The 26,132-nt window shown below is 45.4% G+C and overlaps 1 protein-coding gene across 3 annotated transcripts; it reads left to right on the top strand.

The window, feature by feature from the left end:
• Positions 1 to 67: 67 nt before the first annotated feature.
• Positions 68 to 26,132, top strand: TPGS2 (tubulin polyglutamylase complex subunit 2). Of its 3 annotated transcripts, XM_084628461.1 has the most exons (8): positions 68 to 220; positions 3,800 to 3,879; positions 13,124 to 13,211; positions 14,722 to 14,853; positions 16,604 to 16,717; positions 20,162 to 20,322; positions 23,561 to 23,653; positions 25,334 to 26,132. In XM_084628461.1, exons 1-8 carry the CDS (start codon positions 148 to 150, stop codon positions 25,415 to 25,417), a joined length of 825 nt encoding a protein of 274 aa, XP_084484587.1. In that variant the 5' UTR covers positions 68 to 147; the 3' UTR covers positions 25,418 to 26,132. The 3 variants fall into 3 exon arrangements, with proteins under 3 accessions (XP_084484587.1, XP_084484586.1, XP_084484588.1); XM_084628460.1 differs by lacking the exon at positions 25,334 to 26,132 and having other exon boundaries at positions 23,561 to 24,170; XM_084628462.1 differs by lacking the exons at positions 68 to 220; positions 3,800 to 3,879; positions 13,124 to 13,211; positions 25,334 to 26,132 and adding an exon at positions 13,877 to 14,029 and having other exon boundaries at positions 23,561 to 24,170.

Here is a 26,132-nt window from a genome sequence, read left to right as displayed (position 1 = left end):
ACAGCCCGTCGGTCCACTAGCAAGGAAACTACAGCTCCCAGAGTTCCTGGCTGCGCAGCCTCCGCTACAGGGCGCGAGCGGGGACAAAATCAGCTTCGTTCTCCTCTCTCTGTCTAGGGGTTGCACTGGGCAAGGGGCGTGCCGAGGATGGAGGACAAGCCTTACAGCAGCCTCAAGCCCTCTCTGGACAGGCTCACCCTGGGGGTCACCCGAATATTAGGTGAGTGAGGGGCCGGCCGAGGGCCTAGAGCCGGCCTGGGTCGCCGCGTTGGCAGGGAAACGGCCCTGGGGTGTTGGCATGGAAACAGCCCTGGCGCGTTGCCAGGGACACAGTGGCCGGGCTGGCATCGGAGTAGCCCTGCCATGGCGGCAACGACCTGGGGGTTGGCGGGGGGACTCACAGGCTGCCTGCAAGCTCCATGGCAGAGCCACACGTGGGCACAGCCCGCCTGCCAGCCACGATACCCGCAGCCTCTTATCACTGGGGTCTGCGGCGAAACCCAGCTGGGGCCGGGCGTGGAAAGGTGGACGTAGCCACACCAACTGTAAGAGGCTAATTAATTAAGATGAGCTGTTATCAGCAGGAGAAAAAAACTTGTGTAGTGATAATCAAGATGGCCCATTTAGACAGTTGAGGAGAAGGTGAGAGGTTACTTAACCTGGGGTTAGCTTAACCTTCTCTTTAAGGGGTGACTTGAGCACAGTTTATTCAAACCTGTGTGGGGAACAAGATAATGGGCTCTTTAGTCAAGCAGAGAAAGGCGTAACATGATCCAATGACTGGAAGGTGTAGCTAGACAAATTCAGACTGGAAAGAAAGTGTAACTTTTTAGCTGTAAGGGTAACTAACCCCTGGAATCATTTATTGGGGTTCTAATAGACTGTCCATCACTGGAAACAGGGGTTATAATTTGAGGGCAGTGGGGTTTCACACCTCTCACTCAGGGCCTAATGTAGCCTGCAGAAACTATATGCCTGGTGGTGACACTTGGGAAGGAAACCCCCTTGATTCATTCTCCAATCCATTTGCAGGGATGGCAGTTAGAAAGAATCGAACAAAACTATCCGTTTTCTTGCTTGTAAACTAAACACGCTTGATTTGAAAATACAGAAAACTTGGAACCCATGATGTGGTTTTTACAGTCACTTTTCAGCACCGAACCACCCTTTAATACCGACAACACTCCGTGAGGAAAGAACTTCATTATTCAACCCATTTTACTGAGAACTTGTGACTTGACAAAGGCTAGAGGGGGAATCCGTAACAGAGCAAGAATTATAATTTATAATGTGGGAATTCCCAACTCCCAACCTTGTGCTCAGACCATTAGATCAAGTCTCTCTTATAAAGTTTGTAAAGTGGTTTGGGAACCTTTCAGATGAAAGGTGCTAAATAAATGGAAAAGATGATTGTGATCCTGATTCAGAATATTTAAGTGGGAGACTTCTCTCCTGGATTTGTTCAGCTTTATCTATATCATTAGCCTAACCTGGTAGGCCTCTTGATTTCTTCCATCTGGATTCCGAGAAGGTGTCCATGGCAGATTTCTTTTTCTTCTCCACGTTTAATGTCCCTCCCATCCATACTTATGCACGTCTGTTAAGTGTGATTTTCAGTTTACCCACAGGATATTTTTAATATAACATTCAGGTTTTTAAGATACAGTTTCTCTTCCTTTTGATCTTGGATTTAGTACAGACCCCTTTAAAACTTGCAGTTCACTCATCACTTTAGATCTTCCTGTGACTGATACAATATTAAATCTTCCACCATCCCAGCTGAGCCTTTGTGCAAGATGAATTAAACGTCCCTGCTGTTTTTTTTTTGATCATAGAAATAACAATTATTCCATTAAAATGATCTGTGAACTTGTTATAAGACATGCAGAACTTAGAGATGGAAAAGGCTCGTCAGATCATAGGTTCTACATTATCACCCCTTCAAATGCAGGATAGAGTCCCCATTTAGAGGATGTATAGTTTAGCAAGAATTAACTTCACACACCCCGACTATTTGAAATGAAACTGTGAAGAGGGGCACAAAGTCTTCTGAAGGCAGCGGTCCTGCATTGGCCAGAGGGGATGAACTTCAATGGTTCAAACACCCCAAAAAGAATGTAACCCCACAGCAAAAAACGCTCTCAGGATTCAGTTGATAATCAGTCTCCTTATCTTTTTTCCATACGGCTAATGTTTATGTCCGAGATGTATCCATGAATATGGAATATACCGCTTCAGATTAGAGTTATTTTTGGATATATGTTGTCCTTGAAAGCATCGGGTAATGTAGCACAAACTCTTTTGACTAGTGACTCTTAACAGAAGTCAAACTTCCTTATACTGACTGCCACTGCCAAACTGATAGAAAAACTTTGGGTGACCCACCTGTTAGAACAAAACGCTCAGTACTGGGGAAAGAAATATGACCAGATCTATTTGGTGCCTTTCTTGTCTAGTGCACTGCATTGTGTGTTGTCATAAAGTGATTATAATGTGAGTGATTGCTTTGGGAACCAATATTTATTCCTTTTACACCAGAGCCAGTTTTTAAAGTGACAATTTACCTTTGTGTACTGTGTTTTTATTTCCTGTAGCAGGCAAGCAGTCTTTTTGACCTGATTCAAAGCAATTGAAATCAGTGGCAATTTTTCAGTGATTTCAATCAGCTTTGAATGAAGCCTTTGATTATTAAAATAATAATATGAATAAATGCAAGGGAAAAGGTTCTACAGACTCCCAGCTCCAGTGATGGCACTCTGTAGATATTGTATCTTGCATTTATAAGACCAAAGGAGCCCAATCATTTTTTTTTAAATTATGGACCTTTTGCTGCAAGTAGACCAGCCTGGAGACCTGTTGGGATTACAGAGAAGACTAAGGGTCTTCTCAGGCAGACCTGTTTGCAAGATCAGATCCTACATTCATAAAAGAATGACTTAACTCGGTGATACTCAGACCTCAGAGGTTCAGGAGCCAAATTAGCGATCAACATCATCCAAAAGAGCCACAGTAGTGTGAATTCATTGTTTCATTTACTATATATTCATATTAAAACAGTATGATAAGGAAAATATTTAGTTTTTACATATATGTATTATTCTCACAGCAAAATGACCGACCAAGTATTATTATTTTATCAACTACAATTGGTTAATAATACAGTAAAAGCACCCTGTTTGGTTAATAACTTAGACTGGTTAATAATTAAATCACACAGTATTTAAGTATCATGTGTTGCAAAGAGCTGGGGAAGACACATTAAAGAGCCACTTGCAGCTCCTGAGCCTCAGTCTAAGTATCACTGACTTAACCCTTAAAAGAATCACTTAATCACTGAAGTCCATCCACCTCTGAAGTGGAACGCAGCCGTTTTAACACATCGTGGCAGTGCTACACACCATCTAAAGTCAAGCAAAAAATACTTTCTGCAACTAAAACTACAGGGCACATTTAGAGAGGCAAGATATAATTACCTGACTTTGAGAATTTGGCCAGGACACCAGAGCTAAACCTCCGCTTTTATGGAAATTTCCATGGGGTCCTTTGAATCAAGCTCCTGATCCCTTGTCTTTAATATGTCTCAGTCAAAGGATGGTCTCTTCAGCAGCACCATGCCCCCAAATGCCAGGGCATTGGTTCAATACTGGCACAAGAGACCACCTACTCCCAATAGTCATTAGAGGTCTCTCTTTTAACTTCACATCAGGCCTGACTCTGCTTAGCTTACAAAACCAGAGGGATTATAGCATTTGGTATCACGTCTGCAAGATGTGCTCATGCTCTACTTTTTGTTTTACAGAAACTTCTCCAGGAGTCGATGAGGTGACATTTGTGGAAAAGGAGCCAGCTGAACGTCACTCTATCGTTTCCTGGGAGCAGGTGGGTACTTTCATTATAGCACTGGAACAGGGTTGGTCTGACTACGCAGCCGGCTAGGCATGTAGGGTACTGAACAGAACCCTGCCACATTTCACATACAGCTCAGCCTATAGGTAAGAGAGACTTACCGAGGTCTGTGACGCAAATTGGAGCAATGCTGTCTCCTTTTCAGGTAGTACTTTGGCTTCCATCCATACCACCTGCAATTGCAGTGTTGGTGGGTCTCACCAGAGAAGCAGGCCGCTGATGCATTTAGATGGGAACCCTAGTCTAAGGGACACTTGAGTGCTGCAGAGAGTAGGGATGGTGACTCAATAGGTGGTTGTCATTCTTCTGCATCAGCCCTGAAATCAAACTCCAGCATGGTGGTAGTGGCCTCTGTGTTGCTTGAGGAGTTATCTTTCAGATGAGACGTAAAACCAAGTTCCTGATGGCCACTAAAGAGAGAGACTTGTAGTGCAATCAAGTCATTCAGTGCCCCCACCTACACCCCACTCATCAGTTTCCCTTCTCAACCTCAACTACCTACCTTCTACCTCTCATATCTCCACTCCAACCATAAATATAAAACCACCAACGCACCTGGGGTAATTCTGCACCAAAAAAATTTAAATGCCAAAAATATTTTAAAATTCAGCAAAATTCTGCATACTTTGTCAAAATAACAGAATATAATCATGCCAGTTTCAATTATTTTGGTAATTTATTTCAAAATATCTGTCAACAAGTATGCCTGTAACAATACAGACAAAAAAAAGTTTCAGGAAATATTTTTTTGACAAATAGATTCCTTACTAGGCATATTAATACTGAATTTTCAGTAATAATTCATTTAATCTACAATTCAGAAACATATTTCCTGCACCCCTCAGAAGCAGTGCAAAGGCTTGGCGGAGTCAGGGGTAACGGTGGAGCTGAGGAAGAGTAATTGCTGGGAAGGAGCCTAGGAGTGAACCTGTAGGGTATGGATGGGAGAAGTATGGAACATTTTTGGGGGGGAGGAAGGGATTGCTAGGGAGTTGGGGAGCCTCCCCCAGGCAGACCCTGACCGACCCCTGGCCTCTCTCATTCAGTCAGGCACATCTGCCCCTGTCCCCATGTGTCCCTGGACTTCACTCAGACAGCCCTACTCCCCTGTCCCCATGTGTTCCACCACCTCCCTCTCCTATGTGTCCCTGCACCCAACCTGTCCTCATGTGGCCCTGCACCCCCATTCCCATTCAGCCAACGCTCCAGTCTGCCCACCCACTAGCCCTTCTGAATCCCAGTCTATGTGACACCCACCCCACCCCCAGCCACCCTGTGTGCCCCACTCTATTTGTCCACGCATATCCCCATGGCTCCTCACTTGGCCCTGAGGGCAGGGCACTGTGAGGACCACAACCTCTCATCCTCTCTATCGGCAGCTGACTGCTATGGCCAGTGAGCTAGCTGCTTCTGTTCTGGTGCCACAACCAGAAAAAGGCGTGAAAAAGGCGTAACTGCTCGCCTCTCCAGAGGAATGTATTTTCTGCAGAGAAAAACAAAATCATGTGCATACGTAATGGGGCAGAATTCATTCGGGGGTAACATCCATGCAGATTTCACTTCTTTCATTTCTACATCAAAATAACCCAATTTACCTTGTAGGCTGCCCCTCCGTCTATCTCTTCCTAAGCATTACAGAAAAACATCTCTCACAGTCACCGTTTACAATGTAACACCAGACCTCACTTATTTACACCCACCAATAAAGAGCTATTATGTAACTTATGGAAGCCACATCAACCCTGTATTAATCATCCAAACGCATGGCCATATAATCAGTAAACACTGTCAGAAATAAGGCTGGACTTTGGTTTTCCATGGTTTAGGATGAACAAATGTGGACTGTGGGTGGTGGAAAGAAGGTGAATGAGGTTAAGAAGGGGTACTCAGAAGTTAAGTGTATATGGGGTGTTGAAGGATTTAACTTGCTTTTTACCAATTGGTAAATTGGTAAAAAAAAATCTGGTAGATTTCAGATCCCACCAACCTTAATTCAAAGTTAACAAATGTCCTTTTGTGTGGGAATACAAATAAGCTGTAGAGTTTGATCTCTTGGAATAAGTACTGAGATCTTGCGAAGTGCTTAGTGCATTGAATTCCCATATAATATTCAGTGGGAGTGGAGAGTTCTTGACACCACACAGGTAGCACTCAGCACCTTGTAGAATCTAGTCCCTAGTGACGAACTTTCAGATCTCGTCTTCGAGCCCCATCTCATTGCTCTTGAATTACTTGAATGCAAGTAAATGTTTTTAGACATAGTATTATACATTTCATTGTGTTTTCACAACCACTAGGTGGCACTGTTTCCCAGTTTAATGGAGGGGAAACAATCGACCCACAGATTAGTATTCTCGATAGTAAAGTTGTAACTGGGTTCCTTTACAATCCCTGTTTTTAACTCCCTCTATAACATAGGCCAAGAAAAATGGTTTGTCCTGAAATTTAACTGCATTCTAAACATCAAGGAAATTTTTTTCTGCAAACCTTGAAGAAAGTTGGTCAAGTATTTTTGAGTTATAGGTCACTAAAGCAACAAAGACCTTGAATATGAGCCCACTCAATCAGAGCTCCATAGTGAAGAGTGTGGGGGTTAGGGGGTGGGCAGGTTGGGGCACTGGAAAAGAGGGAAGGCAGGTGGGGCGGCGGGAAGAGGCAAAGGGGTGGTATAAAGCAGGATAAGGACAGGGGACTTACCTAAGAGCTAGGTACATCGCAGCCCTTGTTCTCCAGGGAGCACAAGGACTACCCTCTCTGGACTGCCCCAGAGTGTAAGGTGCCCCAAAGAGGGTTGAGGACAGGCAGAGCAGTGGATCCATGCCATCCTGCAAAGCAGGACAAGCACACAGGGAAGTGTGTAGCCACTCAGAAAGGGACACAGCAGAGGACATGCTTAGGAAGTTACGAGAGGCATTTGACAGGTTTCAGAGTAACAGCCGTGTTAGTCTGTATTCGCAAAAAGAAAAGGAGGACTTGTGGCACCTTAGAGACTAACCAATTTATTTGAGCATAAGCTTTCGTGAGGTACAGCGCACTTCATCAGATGCATACTGTGGAAAATACAGAAGGTGTTTTTATACATACAAACCATGAAAAAATGGGTGTTTACCACTACAAAATGTTTTCTCTCCCCCCACTCCACTCTCCTGCTGGTAATAGCTTATCTAAAGTGATCGCTTCCCTTACAATGTGTATGATAATCAAGTTGGGCCATTTCCAGCACCAATCCAGGATTTCTCCCCACCCCACCACAAACCCACTCTCCTGTTGGTAATAGCTTATCTAAAGTGATCACTCTCCTTACAATGTGAGAGGCATTTGGGTTCAAAAACCTTAAAGAAAGAGAATTGTTCTCCAGTGCACTCTCTTCTCTAAGGTTTTATAATCTCCTGGTAAAATCAGATGCACAATTCTATCCCTTCTGTTTATAAATGCAGTTGTTAACGAGCCTGAGACTGGGGCTTGCTGAAACCCATGTGTGCTGCTTTGCTGGTGCAAAGGGGTTGTAAAGCCGGCAAACACAGCCGCCTGAGAATTCCCCCTGTGTAGAGCATGGAGGGCATGACTGGAACATCTCTGCACTGGGGATATTCCCAGCTGCCAGGCCAGTTCTGGAGCCTTCAGCAGCTGGGTTAGACCCGCCCTGACATGGTAGTAACTTATGTGGAGAGACAAATTGGCCCATGGCCATCTCCAGTGTTAGGGAACCATAAAAAATGACATAATCTCCTTCTCCCCTCACTCAGGTCTCGCATGGAGTGAGCTCTGTGCCTTTTTGTGTTTAGAGTAGCGTCTGTAGAACTTAGGGATTTAATTTCTATTAACTGCTATAGGATTGTTCCCAAGAAGGGACTATTCTATTATTATTTTGAGTTAACTGCCATATGTAAAACCTTCTGTTTTATGTGGGAATCAACACATGTTGGGCAACATAACCTTACCAGCTGATAGAGTTCCCCACCACCTCAGAAGGACACAGGCATCAAATGCATTCTTTCTAGGTAATTTTGGGATATCATGGACAATAAACAAAAGAAATTAAAATCGCATCAAATATTGGGCATCTTGGTTTTGTACTTTATGGGGCTGGTGAGTGCAGCTCCGAAAAGCACCAGATGAGCAGGGTGCATGTAGCTGGTTGAAGGGGCTGAGGGTAAGCAGTTTCAGGCATATCATTTGGGTTTATCTGACCTCTGCTCTAATAAGACAACTGTTTGAAATCACAAACTCTTGTGACTGAAGGTAACTGGACAGATCAGCCAGACTTTTCCCACCCTCATGAAAAATATTGGACAATATCCAGGATCCCGAATGGGACCAGGTTCTGCTCTGGCATAGCAACTTGTCTTCAGACCCATCCTCTGGAGAAGGAAAAGGAGTACTTGTGGCACCTTAGAGACTAACCAATTTATTTGAGCATGAGCTTTCGTGAGCTACAGCTCACAGTGAGCTGTAGCTCACAAAAGCTCATGCTCAAATAAATTGGTTAGTCTCTAAGGTGCCACAAGTACTCCTTTTCTTTTTGCGAATACAGACTAACACGGCTGTTACTCTGAAACCTCTGGAGAAGGTAATGAAAGGGAGTTAGCTGAGGAGGTTCCTAAAATGAAGGTAAAAAGAGAGAGAATGTGACTGGAAACAGAGATGCCAATTGATATGCCCTCCTGGAAGAGGAGGACTCGAGGCAGCAGGTCTATCCAAAAACCTCTTATTACCTTCCATGAATAGACCGTTCATCACTAGAGTCCTGACTGTTGTCTCTCTCAGGAGAGTAATTCCATTGAAGTCAATGGAGCTGTTCACATGAAAAAGTTTATTAATAGAAAAACAAGATTAAATGATTAAACAGGTTTTTCAAATCGATGGAATGTGGCATGTAAATACTTGTATTCTGGTGGAGCTTTGTAGCACATCAATCATCTCCACACATCCAGCCTCCTTAATTGTTTTAATCCAGGTCCTCGCTCTTGCAACTAGAGATATGAAGTTAGAATTCATGAAGCTGCAGTGTGAAATAACAAATATTTAGCTTTGAAAAGAGTCTGCAAAGCAAGGGGCACATCTGTTGCAGACATTTGGAGAATTTAAAGCACGCCTATATGGTTTAGTATTCTTCTAGAACTAACATTGAACAACTTTGCCCAGCAATGTTCATTTACCTCTGTTATCAAGTGACAGATGAGTTCTTCTCAACACAAAGATGTCTTCTCTTTCACACCTGCTGCCTATGGAGACATTTTCAGAAGATTTTGGAAAAGCCACCATGCCAGGGACGAATTTGCTGGTCACAGAGTTTAAGGCCAGAAGGGACCACTAGATCATTCAGTCTGAACGCCTATGTATCATAGGCCACCAACACCATCCAGCACCCGCATACTAAATCCAACAACCAAAATGAGACCAAGAAGGCATTATAGCCCACAGGAGATTAGACCTTATGTGCCACAGGAAGAAATTAGGAAGGACAGAGGCGCACCAGTGCCAGAGGCCCCCACAATGGCTGGGAAATAAGTGAGATACACTCAGATAATCCTGGCAAGTGACCCGCACCCACACACTGCAGAGGAAGGCAAAATCCCCCAAGATCCAAGATGTCTGACCAGGGGAAAATTCCTTGCCAGTCCACATATGGCAATCAGTTAGACCCTGAGCATGTGAGCAAGAACTCACCAGCCAAGTACCTGTCAAAGGTATGACAAGTAAATAATATCATATCAAGGAATTGTACAGTGTTGTAGACAATACTGACAAGCAGCAAAACCAAGAATATATTGGCCACAGTAACAGTAGGCTGTGGGCAGCAATGGATGCAGGCCAGGTGCAGGTTGGAGAAAGTGCATCATTGGCAGTATAACTGTGGACATATGGGGGAGAGGCTATACAAGTACTCGTGGGCTTTTACAGCATACCCTGTGAAACCAGCACGGCTGTGTGGAATGGTGGCGTTAGTCCAGACGGGAGGCAGGGAACAATACGCTCTGCCTCTCTCACTGGTGCCCAGAGCCAACATTGGTGCTGACCATCGGCAATACTGGAATCTGGGAACCTGTTAGTGAGACAGCCATGGCCTGGGTTCCTCTGAGAGAAGACGTTCTGAACTTGGGAGGCAAAACCAGAGGTAGGTAATGGGCTGAGCACAAGCCCACAGGCCTGGCAGAGAATGTGATCACTGTCCCCGGTGACGTTACACATGGATGGCATGAACCAGTGTGGAAATGGGGAGACTGCACAAAATGAGTGTAGCCAAGGAGTGGCTGCATTTGCTTTAGGTCAGCTAATACAAGATATGGGAGTACTTGTCCCTGTTTTATGGGGCTTTGAATGCTAAATATTTGATTGTGGTTTTTAATTTCCTTTCACATAAATCCAAATATCCATCCATGAGCATCCTGCTCTGAAGGGATCACCTCACAGTATAGAGAAAACCTTGAAAACATGACCCGAATAGTTCATAAACCAGAAGGCACATAAAAAGAACCTCCAACGTATTATCTTTAAAAATCTCATGATTTGGGGGCCTGACTCGTGATGCTGGAATGTTTGCAGTTGGTGTTACTGTAAATATACATTCTAGTTTGGAAAAAAAGTTTGTCTATTGTTTCAGAGAAATAATTTAATATGAGAGTACTGATAGGTAGAGCCCTCCGCAGATACAAAAATGTGGATCCACATCCGCCAGAATCAACATGCATCCGATCCACAATCCGCTAGACGTCTTTTATGTGTATCCGTACCCACAGCAGCAAGCCGTCTCACAAGGGCTGGGGGAGAGCGGAAATGAATGGGGGGAGCAGGGTCTTGAGGAGAAGGGGCGTCACATCGCGTGCTGCTCCTGGGAGCTCACGAGAGACGGTAGCAACAGTGCATGTTGCATCACAGCAGGGCGTAAGGATGGGGTACCAGGGCCCTGCACACTACAATCCCTGCGGCTGGGGACGGGTCCCTCTGCCCAGGAGCCAGTGGGCTGGGAGCATGGCTAGTGCTGCCAGGCCAGGCTATGGTGGGGATGCTGGCGCTGCCTGACGGGCCCAAGCTGCTGGACAGGAAACGGTGTGGTAAGCAGGTACTGGACAGCCTGTACTCCAGTCTGCCACCCAGCCACTGGCTACTGGCCTCCAGCCTGCATGCGCTGCACCCTCCAGATTGCCCAAGCCAGACGCCACAGGCCAGGCACCATCGGTGAGTAGAGCCCTGTGCAGTTGTGTCCGCATCTGATCCACTATCTGCAAAAATGGTCCACAGATGTGGATATGAAGTGGCTCTAGTGATGGCAAGTAGCTTCATGCAGCATCTTTCCTTGGCTCATTAAAACTGGCTCCTGATGTGATTCTCTTCTGGTTTTCAAATTCATGACATGCACTTAATATTAGCGTGACAAGTTGGGTCACAGAAACCCCCTTGGGACTGCCACCTGATGTGCTGAGACTACCTCTGAGCCCGTTTCCCTGCCAGCTTGGGACTTCAGTTAGCTAGCCTGTTACAAATACAGACCCAGGTTTGAACCACGTCCCCCAAAAGCTGCAGGCTTAACTGAAAACCGCTTAAGAAGTGTTCCTGTCTCCAGCACTCAGATACCCAACTCCCAATGGGGTCCAAACCCCAAATAGATCCATTTTACCCTGTATAAAGCTTATACAGGGTAAACTCATAAATTGTTCGCCCTCTATAACACTGATAAAGAGATATGCACAGCTGTTTGCCCCCCCCCCCAGGTATTAATACATAAAAAGTGATTTTATTAAATACAAAAGGTAGGATTTAAGTGGTTCCAAGTAATAACAGACAGAACAAAGTGAATTACCAAGCAAAATAAAATAAAATGCTCAGGTCTAAGCCTTATACAGTTAGAAAGTGATTACAGATGAAATCTCACCCTCAGAGATGTTCCTGTAAGCTTCTTTTACAGACTAGCGTCCTTCTAGTCTGGGTCCAGCAATCACTATCACCCCTGTGGTTACTGTCCTTTGTTCCAGTTTCTTTCAGGTATCCTTTGTGGGTGGAGAGGCTACCTCTTGAGCCAGCTGAAGACAAAATGGAGGGGTCTCCCAGAGTTTTATATAGTTTCTCTCTTGTGAGTGGAAACCCCTCCCTCCCCCTGTGTAGAATCTCCTCTATAAGATGAAGTTTTGGAGTCACCTGGGCAAGTCACATGTCCATGCATGACTTAGTTCTCTATGTTCCCAGGAAAGCTCAAGTGTGGATTGGTGTCTATCAAAGTCTATTGTCAGATTAAGTGTTTCTTGATTGAGAATAGTCTTTTCTCAAGAAGCTGATCATATGCCTCACTGAGGCTACTTAAAATTAAAAAGTACACAGCCAATATTCATAACTTTGAATACAAAAATGATACATGCATACAAATAGGATGACGATATTCAGTAGATCATAACCTTTGCAGAGATATGTTACATGGCATATGTAGTGTAAAACATATTCCAGTTATGTCATATTTACATTCATAAGCATACTTCTAGAAAGCATTATGGGGTGCAATGTCACAATTAGAAACTAAAATATGAGTGGAATTTACTGTCTAAGGGCCCAATCCCACAATTCCCACAGAGCATAGTGCCTGCATTGAGCATAGCCTCATTGAAGTCAATAGGGCTTCTCATAGTTGTAAGCACTAAGATCAGCAGTCAGTGTTTACAGGATTGGGCCCTCCGTGTTTACATGTATGTTACTGGATGGTGTGTCATACCTGCTTGTGTGCATGTGCCTATCACGCTTTAGTGATTGAAGGTCCATGAAAGAGAGAAGTCCTAATACCACTGCAAGTCCTGTAGCTCAAATAGCAGAGGTTGGTTGGTTTGGTTTAATTGATGGCAAAGGGCTGTCTCTAACGAAGCTGTGTGTGTGGATTAGCTGATGACCTTGGGTCTGTGATTTTGGAGTGTGAATTCATTACACAAGGTGCCATGTCATGAAAATTGTGGAACACTCCTAAAATATCCCTGTAGCTAGCGATAGTTAAATTGGTAAACCAATTGCATGAAATTTTTCCAGAGGTGCCTTTAGATCAAATAACTAACCTGTGTTGGGAAACAGATCCAAGAAACTTGAAAGCATCTCTCCAGTTGTGTGATTTGGGTTGTGTTGGGGCTCAGAAAGATATTGGGTGGCAGGTGTTCCTGTCTCAACAGTCAATCAGTTATCTGGATCAAAGCATGCTCTACCTCTTTCCTTTGATAACATTTATGGGCATTTGTGATTACAGAAAAACTCCTGTGTATTGCCAGAGGATTTAAAGAATTTCTACCTAATGAGCGATGGCTTCCACATGACCTGGAGTGTAAAATTTGATGGTAAGTCTGCCTGTTTCTTTCCTTTAGCTTAAAATCCTTTAGGTTAAAATGTCCATTCTTTCTGTGCATTCCCTATGCCAGCTACAGCCCCTTCCTCTTAATTTGATCACTGCTTAACCGAATCCTCTATTTAGTTTGATCTACACCACAGGAGCAAAATTATTTTGAAGGAAAAATAACCACTATTCCCTTTGTTTTGCTGGGTTTAGCCAGCTGTTGTTGGATAATTCAATCATTGATGTAGAAAATTACCCTTTAATTAACAAGGAAGTCCAAAGTACTGCGTGGAAGCAAAAGCCAACACAAGGAAGGCCCCGATGATAAAAGATTAACACAACCTGAATTTCTGTGCATGATACATTGGGCTCAAGCCTGCAATCCATGCACATGCAGGATTCCAGTGTGGGAAATTTGTCTGCAGAGCACTTGCTAGGATCAGATCTATTTTTGATTACCTAAATGCCAGTAGGTACTGGGCATACCTGGATTTGGGCATCAGTCATCAAATGGATGAGTACATAAATTTGACTTCAATCTGCAATTTTTGTCTTACTCAGCTTAGAGGGAACATCTGGTTTTCAGTTGGCTTCCTGCTTTTTACACTGTTCTTATTTCCATCTGGCTTGACAGAAGCAGAATGTGGTCAAGGAACTTTGCAGAGGTCATACAACATGCAGGAGCTGTGCCCGGGAGATGAGAGCCCTAGCTACCATTGTGATAGTGGGGCACTTTAACAATGAACAACATTTAAATGAAGGGCCTGATCCTACTCCCGTTGAGATCAGTGGAAGCTTTACCACAGACTTCTGTGCTAGCAGGTACAAACCCTGGGCCTCCTTCTGATCTCACATCAGTTTAACTCCATTGACTTCAGTGGAGTTACTCCAGTGCAAGTGATTGCAGAATTGGGTCCCCTTTCTTCCAACTGTGCCTGGCTGGAACAGGAAGACTCTTTCATGCTGAAGCAAGCACCGGGCCACAGTTGTCCAGGCCTTTGCCACCTCAAAGTCCGATTGTTGCAGGGCACTCCAGCTGGAGACTGCTAACTTCAGCTGGTGCATGCAGAATGCACGGATCTCCTTGTGAAATGGAGTTTCACATGAAGAGCACATGAGCCCATTCTCCACATGTGCTCTGCCTGCTGGGTGGTTCAAGTGGAATTCAAGGCGTGGTGACCCATAGAGGCCTGAATAGGTTTAACGCTTTATTACTCGACTAACACTTCCCCTTGCCCTCTTCCAGACTGCTACAACTGCAGTCAGCACCAGGGCCTAAGCTGGAGCTTTCTCAGAATAAACGAGAGGCAGCTGCTGACTTGGTGATCTCTGAGGTGCTCTCAACTTTGCTCCACCAGAGCCTACATCTGTCAAACTTGCAGGCCTGCTGCAGTGCCCATTTCTCCTTCTTTGTATTTTGTGAAAGGTTAGGGGTTGGACAAAAAGAAAAGATCTCCTCCACTCTCCTGTCATTGGGGTGTATTAATGAACACTGTTGTCACTGTGCGTTGCAGATAACCCCATGCCACTGGGCTCCATGGTGATTAACAGCATCTCTAAGCTAAGTCGCCTCGGCGGATCATCGGCGTATGCCCTACCCAATGCACCGACCCTCGCTGACCTGGAAGGTGATACGGATGAGGAAGGTATTATCCTCTTGATGGCACACATGGTGGTACACTCAAGTGTCAGAATGTGCTTTTCCTCCTTCATTCTCCTGTATAGGAATAAGCTGCATTTCTGCATAACAGGCCAAGCTGCACTTTGCTAGCACTTGTGCTGCTCCAGAGAAGGAATGGACTGGATTCTTAGGGTCCAGCAGGCATGATTAACTCCACTTCCTCACCTGTGTTGTCTCCACACCTTTCCAACCAAACTGCTCCCCATGCTTTGTTTTTCCCTGTCTTAAATTGTTAGCTGGGGCCTCCTCTTTTCATTCAGCTTGGAAAGAGCATGTACATGTACAATATAATATCAATGACCACTGGCAGTAATTGTCGTGGTGATGGATAGGCCCATTGGATACACTGACTTTAAATGAAGCTCTTCAGAGCTGGAAATGTCACTGGAAAACACATTGAAACAAGAGGCAGCAGGGGAAAATGCATCTGGATGAGTTAGGCATTTGGCAAATAAAAAGATCCATTCCCTTCCTCTATCAGCTTGCAGTCTAACAGGAGGCAACAAGTGAGACAAACAGGACATGGGATAATGGTGGCTTTTTGAAGAAAAATAATAAAACCTACAAATTGCTATTTGATTTTTGTAGCTCTTGCTGCTTCCAAACCTGGCTGGTTTCTCTGCTTATCAGAGAATCCTGCCCTTTAGCGTATTAGAGATTTTGCTCAAATTCTGCTATAATCCTGATCCTCTTGCTCTTGAAATCAAATGGGTCAGATTCTGCTCTTATTTACCCACATGCAACTCCACTGAATTTGCATGGTGCATGTGAGAGCAGAGTATGTCCCAAAAGGAGTTTTCCCTTTGACTTCAGTGGGAAGCTGTTGATTCTATCAAATTATATCTATTTTCTTTTATTGCAGGAAAAATTCCATTGTCCTTTCTAAACAGTGTATTTGTGCTGACTGATCCCAACTTACTTATGAGATTGAGTCATGAAAACCATAAAAGTTAATTGTTTGGGGTTTTTTGTGGGGTTTTGGCTACTGTTGCTTTTTTAACATTTTAGTAAATAAGCAGGGCTCTATGTGAATAATTCTAGCAAGGATTTTAAAACAGCTATTCCAGCTGAGCTATTATGTCCCTGTAAGCTGGTTTTCTAAGGTTTAAACACATGCTTTACTATGTATTCTACCAGTTATAAACAACCTTAAGCCCTAGCTTCTGAGAATGGCTATCTGGATCGGCAATAAGGTTGATGAACATCTAAGTTCTGTGAACTGCAGGTGAATTTATGTGCAGCATGAAATTACTTCTTCAAGGGGTATCTGGGGGTGTTTGTGTATGAGCAGAACTAGAACATAGCGATTGTCATAAAACTAAAATTACTGCCCCTGGTACCTTTTCATTCAATTGTTTTGAACTTTCTCGCTCTACATTTCAATTTCTGACAGTGCTTTGATTTATTGTAATAATTAATAACTGTTAATTTACCAATTAAAAGTGAATCCTTCCAAGCCAAGTTATGGGCCAGCTTTTCAAAGATGCCTCTACAATGGCACCCATAAGTGTTCCATAGGCATGAGTTTTTGCATGCAAGAGCTGTATTTGTACAAACTCCTGAGCCCACGTGTGCACATGCAGTGGAGGGTGTGGTGCATGTCAACAGCCCTACATGTGAAAGGTGCAAGCATAGCTTTTTCAGGCCTATTTGTAAACTTGGCCAGTGAAGATCTAGCCAGAAATGCTGTAAAGGGATTTTGTTTCTTTTTAAAGGTAATGAAGACCAGCCAGAAAAACCTCACTTTGACTCTCGTAGCCTGATATTTGAATTGGACCCATGCAATGGGAATGGGAAAGTTTGCCTTGTTTATAAGCATACCAAGCCAGGTAAAGACTGAAGAGAGCACAGTTAACCAATCATGATAAATGGCTGTGTTTGGATAGCTCTTACTCTTCTGAACTTATGTGCTGTTATGGGTGAACCCTTGGAACCAGGACTTCCCCCTTGGTATTGAACAGATGAGTCCACATTATAACCTCCATGCTGTTTCTACCTGCCTAAAGTATTTGCATCCAGAGAGGGGAAAGGCTCCGCGCTAGCTCCCTGATCCTGCAAACACTTATGAATGTGAGTAGCCCCAAAGGGCCACTCCTATGTGTAAAGTTCCTCATGTGTGGAAGTGATGGTAGACTCAAGCCAAATTGTTTACATTCTCCAAGAAGGGCCAGAGCATTCTTTAGAGACAGAGAGAGGCGAGAACACAGAGAACTTGAAGCCACTGATTTGGATTCAGATCCTATGCTTTGATGCAATGTCCCCCAATGCTAATTAGAAACTAGGTCGGCAATGGGCCTATTAGCAGAAGTTAACAAAGGACACACCACAGAGTGAGAGAGGTGTGAGCTGAGCTAGTAAAGAACTCTGTGCGGGTGCGTCTACACTGCACACTTCTTTCAGCGGCATGTAGAGTACATCCCTGCATAGCCCCCCTCGCAGGGGTATAAATAGCAGTGCGCCAGTGAGACACAGCTTAGATGAGCAGAATGTAGTCACGCCTGCAGGGCCAGGGTATGTATTCGAGTACATACCCTACACGGTCTCTACTCACCCATCCGGGCCTCCCCATCTGCACTGCTATTTCCAGCAGAGTAGTGTCCCACTGCCTCCCTGCTGCTGGAGCCTTTCCCTCTGGGCCTGGGGGGGAGACTCTGGGCAGGGGAAAGGTAGTCTTTTCCCCACCTCACCCTGCCTAAACCTTTTCCTCACCGCAGTGGAAGGCTCCAGAAGCAGGGAGCTGCTGATGCTTTTCCCCGCTGTCTCCCCACTGCCAGAGCCTTTCACTGTAATGTGCAGCTACACCCTGCAGCGTGGACACAGCCTGCTTTTCGCAGCAGCGTTTTCCTACACGTACGCTACACACTGCCACCAGTGATGTGTGGTATAGATGTAGCCTGTCACAGACACCTGGAAGGGTTGCACACACCAGCCAGACTTCCAAGCTAGAGGACCGAGACATTATCCTGCAGCCAGGGTGCAGGTGATGTTCTCCTCAGGGTAATGGTAAAGTACCTGGCTCGCTTAGAGAAATTTTTAGCAGTAGTTATCGGCAGTGTGTCTATTTAACCTTGGTTTCTCTCTGTCACTCACCCCTCTATTAATATACTTGTTCCTAATAAAAACACCCTAAGTTGTCAAGTGGTGACTCTAGTTGGAACTTTGCCAGGTGTGCCCAGAAGAGAAACCTCTCCTCTGATTTCTAGGAGGTGGACATGAAAATAGTAATGATCCAGCCTGAGCATGGGCTGGGAGCGAGGGAATGAAGTCATCCCCGCACCCAGCAATGTGGGGAAGTGGACAAAGGCAGGGGGTGGGTATAAGGACCCAAAAGTGCTAGGCAGGTTTACACTAGTGAGACAGCTGAAGAAGCAATCTGGACTCACAGAGCTAACGCGATCCTGTGTTGTTTACATTTTACACTGTTTGGAAGCTGTTGCCTCGAGAAAAGTGTGATTGCTCTGAAGAGGGAGAAAATCCCCTGCAAAGCAGGATTCTGTTGGCAATATAAACCCCGTCGAGTGGTCCTTTCCAAACTCAGCAATCCTGGTGACTGACCACTCCATTTAGTCTCATTCATCAGTATTTGCCCTTGATGGGGGGAACAACAGATAAAGATGTGCAATAATGGTGCTTTGAGCTTGTGCCTTTCATCCAGGGATCTCCATGTACACTACCCACTTTGTGTCTCAAACCATGCCTGTAAGTATTATAATACCCGTGTTGTAGACGGGGAAACAGGCACAGGGAGGAGTTGATGAGCATACACTGAGTCAGTAGCTGGTGTGATACAGCATTGCCAGAAGGCAGCAGAAGAGTGATATAGGAGAGATATGTAAGTCCCAGGATGAGAAGAAGCCTTATTTCCTGTAGAGGGAAGAAAGGTTTCTATAGATTACTTAAAAGCACCTGAAGCCAATTAGAGCACCTGAAGCCAGTCACCTGATAAAAACGCCCCGCTTCAATCAGCCAGGGAAAGGAGTTGGAGCAGAGAGCAGTTTGAAGGAGTTGAAGTAGAGGACAGTTTGGAGAATTGCCATAGCTGGCTAGAAGACCAAGACCTTAGGTAAAGAGACACCTGGCTTGTGCAGAGAGAGAGGGCAGGAAGCCCCACAAGCTGAAGAGCAGGAGAGGGAAGTAGCCCAGGGGAAGGAAGCACTAGTTCAAGTGGTTTACCACTATCCCTAGGGCCCCCGGAGTAGAGGGTGGGCCTGGGTACCTCCCTCTCCACTACCCTTCTCTGGGTTACTAGTGGGACAGTAAATACCCAAGTTCAGGGGTAGGAAACTGCACCCTGAACCCCCCGCAAGAAGAGGAAGCACGGGACCCATCATAATCATACCAGCAATTTCCCACACTGGGAATGGAACCTAGAAATCAAAACTTTGGGGTCCCAAGCTATAACCACTAGACCGTGCTGCCTCTGCATGATACATTGGTTCTGGGTCCTATCCCTTTGGAAAAGCCATCCTTTACAACATCAGAAATATCACAACATCACTGCTTGCCTCCAGATGATCTCAGTTGGGAGCTCTGCAGAAAAGGACCTGGGGATTACAGTGGACGAGAAGCTGGATATGAGTCAGCAGTGTGCCCTTGTTGCCAAGAAGCCTAATGGCATATTGGGCTGCATTAGTAGGAGCATTGCCAGCAGATTGAGGGAAGTTATTATTCCCCTCTATTCAGCACTGGTGAGGCTACATCTGGAGTATTGCGTCCAGTTTTGGGCCCCTCATTGCAGAAGGGATGTGGACAAATAAGGAGAGAGTCCAGCGGAGGGCATGATTAGGGGGCTGGGGCACATGACTTATGAGGAGAGACTGAGGGAACTGGGATTATTTAGTCTGCAGAAGAGAAGAGTGAGGGGGGATTTGATAGCAGCCTTCAACTACCTGAAGGGGGGTTCCAAAGAGAATGGAACTAGGCTGTTCTCAGTGGTGGCAGATGACAGAACAAGGAGTAATGGTCTCAAGTTGCAGTGGGGTAGGTCTAGGTTGGATATTAGGAAAAACTATTTCACTAGGAGGGTGGTGAAGCACTGGAATGGGTTACCTAGGGGGTGGGGTGGAATCTCCATCCTCAGAAGTTTTTAAGGCCTGGCTTGATAAAGACCTGGCTGGGATGATTTAGCTGGGGTTGGTCCTGCTTTGAGCAGGGGATTGCACTAGGTGATATCCTGAGGTCTCTTCCAACCCTAATCTTCTATGATATTTCTCATCCCTCAACTTTAAAACAATGTTACCCTTTTTGTACATGTTCCTTTTTTTCAATTCCAGTTGTCACCCCAGACACTGAGATATGGTTTCTGGACAGAGCTCTGTACTGGCATTTCCTCACCGACACCTTCACTGCCTACTACCGACTGCTGATCACCCACCTGGGTCTCCCGCAATGGCAGTATGCCTTTACGAGCTACGGTGTCAGCCCCCAGGCTAAGGTAGGATAGCAGAAGCCGTACTTTGACTCTGCAGTGAGTCTGAACACAAGCCAGTCCTTCTCACTTTCTCGAGACCAGTATGTAGAGCTGCCTGACTCAGCAACAAGCAGAGGCTCTCAGCAAGCAAGATTATCCTCCTCAAGGCATCAGACTTGTGGGCTAGGGGGCATATATTAGATCAGTAGGGTTAGCTAGAGCTGGACTTTCTAGCAGCTGGTGGCATCATGACCACTGCTGCTATTATTATGCTTATTGAGCTTTCACGATTTGTGACTGTGCAGGGGGATATGGGTGGGATAAGGCCATCTACAGTCCCCCGTGCAGCCACGTAAGACCAGTCAAGCTCACAGCTCTGGGCATGGTGGGGAAAGCAAGGGCTGAACCCCCCATACTGCCTTCCCCTCCACAACTGCTGAGAGCAAGTGAGTAGGGAGGCCCCACTACACACTAGACAGCAGAGCTAACCATAAATGAATGGGTAACCTTGCAAAAGCCTGCAGCAGAGTATTGCCCTTGTCCCCTGTCACCCCGAGTGGTGTCGTCAGCCCCCATAATTGCATGCAGCTCACGGTAGAAGCGGCATGTATGGGGTTGTGACCCAGAGCTCCCGTTTGCCTCCCTGGCTTTTTGGTACGCTTGCCTGAGCTTCTTGATTTTTGTATGACACTGTTCTGTGTCCCTGGAGTAGCCTCTTTCCGTCATGGCCCTGGAGACGTTAGCCTACGTATTTGCGTTCCTTTTTTTTTTTGGAACGTAGTTCTGCCATAACAAATTCGTCTCCCCACCGTGCAGTGAGATCCAGTACCTCCCGTTCGGGCCATGCTGGAGCTTGTCTGCGAATCCGGGACTGCGTGGTCTCTTGATATGGTGGACTCTGCATGGTCACCTGTGATGGTGTACTGTGCTGATGGTGACCTGTGCTGATGGTGACCAAACAGGAAATTCAAAAGTTCCCAGGGCTTTTACTGCCTACCTGGCTACTGCATCGGAGTTCAGAGTGTTGTCCAGAGCGGTTGTTATACCAATAAAATAAAAACCAGCAGGATCTTATTAAAGGGAAAAAAGCAAAATAACACATTTATTGTGAATACAGAAAGAATCATAGTAAGCAGTTAGTTATAGTTATAACATTCCATTCAATCTCATATTTATTCACACATTCATTCATACAAATACAAACACACACGCACACACAAAGAGATTCTGCAAGGTTGTTATCAGTTACCAGCCTTAGAGTTGCTCATGCCAAGCCACTGGCTAGGTGGCCTGGACATAAGGAGGGAGCAGGGCCTTGTCAGATGCTCATATGATGCTCCTGGAAGTTGGTTTGCAGAATCAGACCCCCCAAAGTTCTCACTTTTTAGAGTCTATTTTTATAGGAATTTCTTCCTATGCCAGTCTGCGGGAATTGCTTCATCATTCTGTTGCTGAATCAATCAGCAGATAGCACATTCCTACCGGGTCCGTGCTGCTAGATGTTCTTTGGTTTGCCCATTCTTGAGGCTGTTGGGTGGATTCCAGTCTGCCCTCTGGGCGGGGGGTCCTCTGGTTATTTCCACTTGACGCCTTCTTCAGCCGATGGACGCTGGATTCTTAGGCTGGCACCTCCCTGATCATTCAGTTATTATCCACACCAAGCATCCATCCACATACATCCTCTAGCTCTATTTTAATCACAATTGTTAATACAACAAAAGGGCGGGGAGTCTCTGGGTGCTGTTTCTGTTGTTAGAGTATTGCTTTGAGTCTCTGTGTGAATTGCTTTGAGAACAGACTCTGTCTTAGAATGTACTAATGCAATTAGCAGCTTGCAAGTTTCACACATAGAGGGAGAGAAACAGCACCAAAAACCAAGAGACCTCTTAATTAGTAATACCCTGGAATTTAAACTCTGGGAAATCAAACTCATTTGTGATTTTAATACAGAACTTCTTTAATATGATCCAACACAGTCACAGTGGAGCATTCTGGGATAGCTCCCAGAGGCCAATATTGTTGAATTGCATCCACAGTACCTGTAACCCGGAACTGCGATCTCGATTTTAGCGCTACTCCACTTGCCGAGGTGGAGTACAAAAATCAGAGTAAAGAGCCCTTTAAATCGAAACAACTGGTTTGGTCGTGTGGACAGAACCAGTTTTATTTCGAGGTAACTCGGCTAATTCCAAAATAACCGTGTACTGTAGACCAGGCCCTAGATTGATCGAGTACCCATTGTACTCTAGCAATAGCTTTTCCCAGCACAGCATTCCATATATTCACTACCCCTTGTGTGAAATGATCCCCCACACATTCCCTTACCAATCAACTTCCTCCTCATTTAGATTATGTCCTGCTGACTTGTTAACCTTTCAACACTGGAATCAGGTAGTCTTCATTAACACTATCTTTTGGAAAGGTCTCTCAGGAGCAGATATTGGAGACCTTCCCCTTATCCAGTACTTAGATCTACCACCCCTTTAGTGTGTGTATTGACCCTCTGTTTATCTCGTTCAGTATTATGCTGTGCCCTGGAATGAGGTTGGTTTGAGGCAGGGTTTTTCTAATAACCCCTACAGTCCTTTCCCTGGCTTCATAAGCCAGCTGGCTGTAGTAGAAAAAGCAGCAGAAGACAGGAATGTGAACTGCAAAGTGAAACTTCCTGGTGGCAACCAGATAATACTGATGGTGATCCAGAGTCATCAAATCAGTCAGAAGAAAAGTGAACACAAGGTCTGAGTTAAAGTTTGCACAACTGAACCTGCACTGTTAGAAGAGTACTGGGGGCTTTTTTATTTCACATGAGAGGCCCAGCAATTCTAGCTCCGCTTGTTTGGCAAGGTAAATTCCAAGGTATTAATAATCACTTGCTACTTCTTTGAGTCCAAATAAATTAGGCCTGGTTCCCCTCTCTCTGACATTGGTATAAACCAGGAGTAAGTCCCTAATGCCTGCCGAGTTACAGCTATGGAAAACTAGGAGAATCTGGTTTCACTTTTGACCTTTATCTGCACAATCTCTGTATCTTGGGAAGGTTATATCCCCATCCTCATTCTGCAGCTACGAATCATCTCTACTGTAAAGCTCTTTGCACAAAACGCTGTGAGCTGAAACACAGACTGACACACATTCTTGACAGCAGGAGCTTGGTGTATGTTTAAAATGTTCCAAAGTTGATTCTTGCACTTTCCCTCTAAGTCTCTAATGTGTGATTTCCCCCCCCCCCCCATGTCATCCTTCCCTGTAATCTTTTTTTCAGCAATGGTTTAACATGTACAAGCCCATCACCATCAACACAGCTCTACTCTCAGAAGAGCCTGACTCCTTTGTGAACAAACTGGACCCCAACAAGGTATTTAAAAGCAAGAACAAAACTCCGGTGATCAAAAAGAAATTGCCATCCCAGCCAGCAGGCTCTCAGAAAAGCCATGCAAGCACATCCTCCTCCAAGACCTCTTCGCTAGCTGGGAACTCCCTGAGGAAACGAGAACCACAGACCTGACTCTGGAAAGCAGTTTCATTCCAGATCGTTAAAAACCCACTGTGGTATCTCTTAGGTTTGGATCAAACCACTTCTTGTGCATGAATAGACTTCCCAGTGCCAGCTCTGTTGCAACATTTGCATGAAATATAACAGCAATTTAATTTATGGGAGATATGGCTGGAAAGCCAAAAGGCTGCTGGTCCTGGAGAGATGTTGGTTAATTCTTTTCTATTCCGATGGGCAAATACTTCGGTGTGGATAAAAATGCCACGGAGCTGTGTGGAGTGTGTTACCACTGATAAAGTGAAGCAATGAAATCAAGTAAAATCAATCTCTACCATTTTCATATACATCTTATTAAATACAACATGCATGCACAAATAAATATTTTGCTGTGTTCTTTTTAGAAGAAAGAAGCATGCAGTGATCATTGCATGTAATGAGAGCAGGATCAAACCCACTGAAGTCGGTGGTAATGCTCCCCTTGACTTCAAGAGAGCAGGACTGGGCCCCATGGTTATAGCCTAATGATATGTAAGGGCTTCGTGCTGACCATTGAGTGTTCAGCCCGGGATCAGGCTCTGAACTATTTATACAAACTGCATGTTAAACAGAAATGACCTTCTGCTAAAGACCACACCTGATGCTGTGCACTCTCTGAAAGAGCTGGCCGTGGCCAGAGCAGCGCAAAGGTGCCAAGCCATCTAATATGGCGACCAGGTGGACTAGCCAAGGACAGTGCTGTAAAACAATGCTGCACATCCAGCAGCACCTAGGGGAACCCTCTTACAGAGAAATCCCTTTTTTCACAGGCCAGTGCTGCTCTCCTCAGAAGTTCCCTGGCTCTAGGTTAACAATCTGCCCTGGAATAATGTGGGATTCCCTATCGCCATAGCTGTCTGTGCTAGGTACTGAGCGCCTCCCCACCTCCTGCAGATCTCAGTAGGTGGGGAAGGTGCTGAGCAACTTTCAGGATCAGGCTTCTCGGGATCGGGCTCTAGAAAAGCCTCCTACCACTGAGTTTCCCAGACTGTGGGTCCCAACCCATCAGTAGGTCTTGGAAAGGTTGCAGAGGGGTGTAGCCAGCCCCCCCCACCCCGCCCCTCAGCCCAGCATTGCTGGAAACACAGGAGGAAGCAGGAACAGGGCACTTAACATATATTCCAGCACAGCCTTTGAAGCTGTGAAAGCACAGGTGTGCTGCTACAATGTGCCTCTGGGAACAGATACAACGATTAAGCTCACAGCAGGCAGAGGCCCTGTGACAGACATGGCTCTTAGCCCCAACTAAATAGCGTGATGCACACACACCAACATCCTAGGTGGGAAAATATTTACCCTGATAAAAGAAATGTCCAGTAGTCGAAACTTATTGTTTCTCTCCTTTGCAAGTGTAAACTACTCTTGCAAAAGCTGGCGTCACCCCGACAGACCAGCCTCAATTTGGCATAAGAAAGGAGAAAGAGAATAAAGGAGTACAGAGGTATAAGTAGGGGACCTACAGCACCATGATTTTTGAGTGCTTTTCACTATCTATCTGCTGGTCAGATAAGTGACAGCCTCCCAAGGCTTCTGCAGCTAAGAGGGTCCCTACGCCTTGTCCCTTATTCGTCTTTCCGTGGAATTGAGTGACCGATCCTGGCTTGGCACCGCTGGAATCGAGAGATGCAAGGAGGGTAAGAAGCACCCACACCTGATCTCCTACCTTTAGTGTACACATATTTTGAAATAGAGCTCTATACTTTGTTTTCTTTCTTTGGGATTGTGGCTTCAGTTTTGTAACTTGTTTGTGTGTGTAACATCTCTACATTTAAATAAGTAGGCACTAGCAATTTTGTAACCACATGATTAGAATCTAGCTTAATAAATTTTGGTAACCATTTATGCATAAGCCTGACTTGTTTTCTCTGGTTTACTGTAAAGCAGCCAACACAATTAAAGAACCTCAGCCGTTTTGGCTCTAAAGCCTGGCCATTAGGTGAGAGTACTAAGAGCCTAGCGTTGAGTTGTGCTGCCTCCACGGGGCAAACTCTTGGGGCACCTGTCAGTCAATCCTGGCTGCCCGCTGCGAAGGAGCTCTGAGCTCTAGCAGTTAAAGTCACGGGTGTGGAGAGGCTCTTAGTGCTGCCATTGGGGCACCTGTCAGTCAGTATTGACTGCCCGCTGCGAAGGAGCTCTGAGCTCTAGCAGTTAAAGTCACGGGTGGTTAGGACCTTGGGGCATCCGTCAGCCTAGCCCGGGCTGCCCGCCGCGAAGGGACAGTGCGTCCTAGCGGTTAAAGTCACGGATGGTATAAACGGGCATAGCTGGCACCTCACCAAACATCCTTGGCCGTCGGCTAACAAGG

This window comes from Lepidochelys olivacea (genome assembly GCF_965140295.1).
Source record: "Lepidochelys olivacea isolate rLepOli2 genome assembly, chromosome: 5".
In the NCBI taxonomy this organism is placed as follows: Eukaryota; Metazoa; Chordata; order Testudines; family Cheloniidae; genus Lepidochelys; species Lepidochelys olivacea.
Note: the sequence above shows the minus strand (reverse complement) of the source record. Positions and strands in the feature narration are given on the sequence as shown.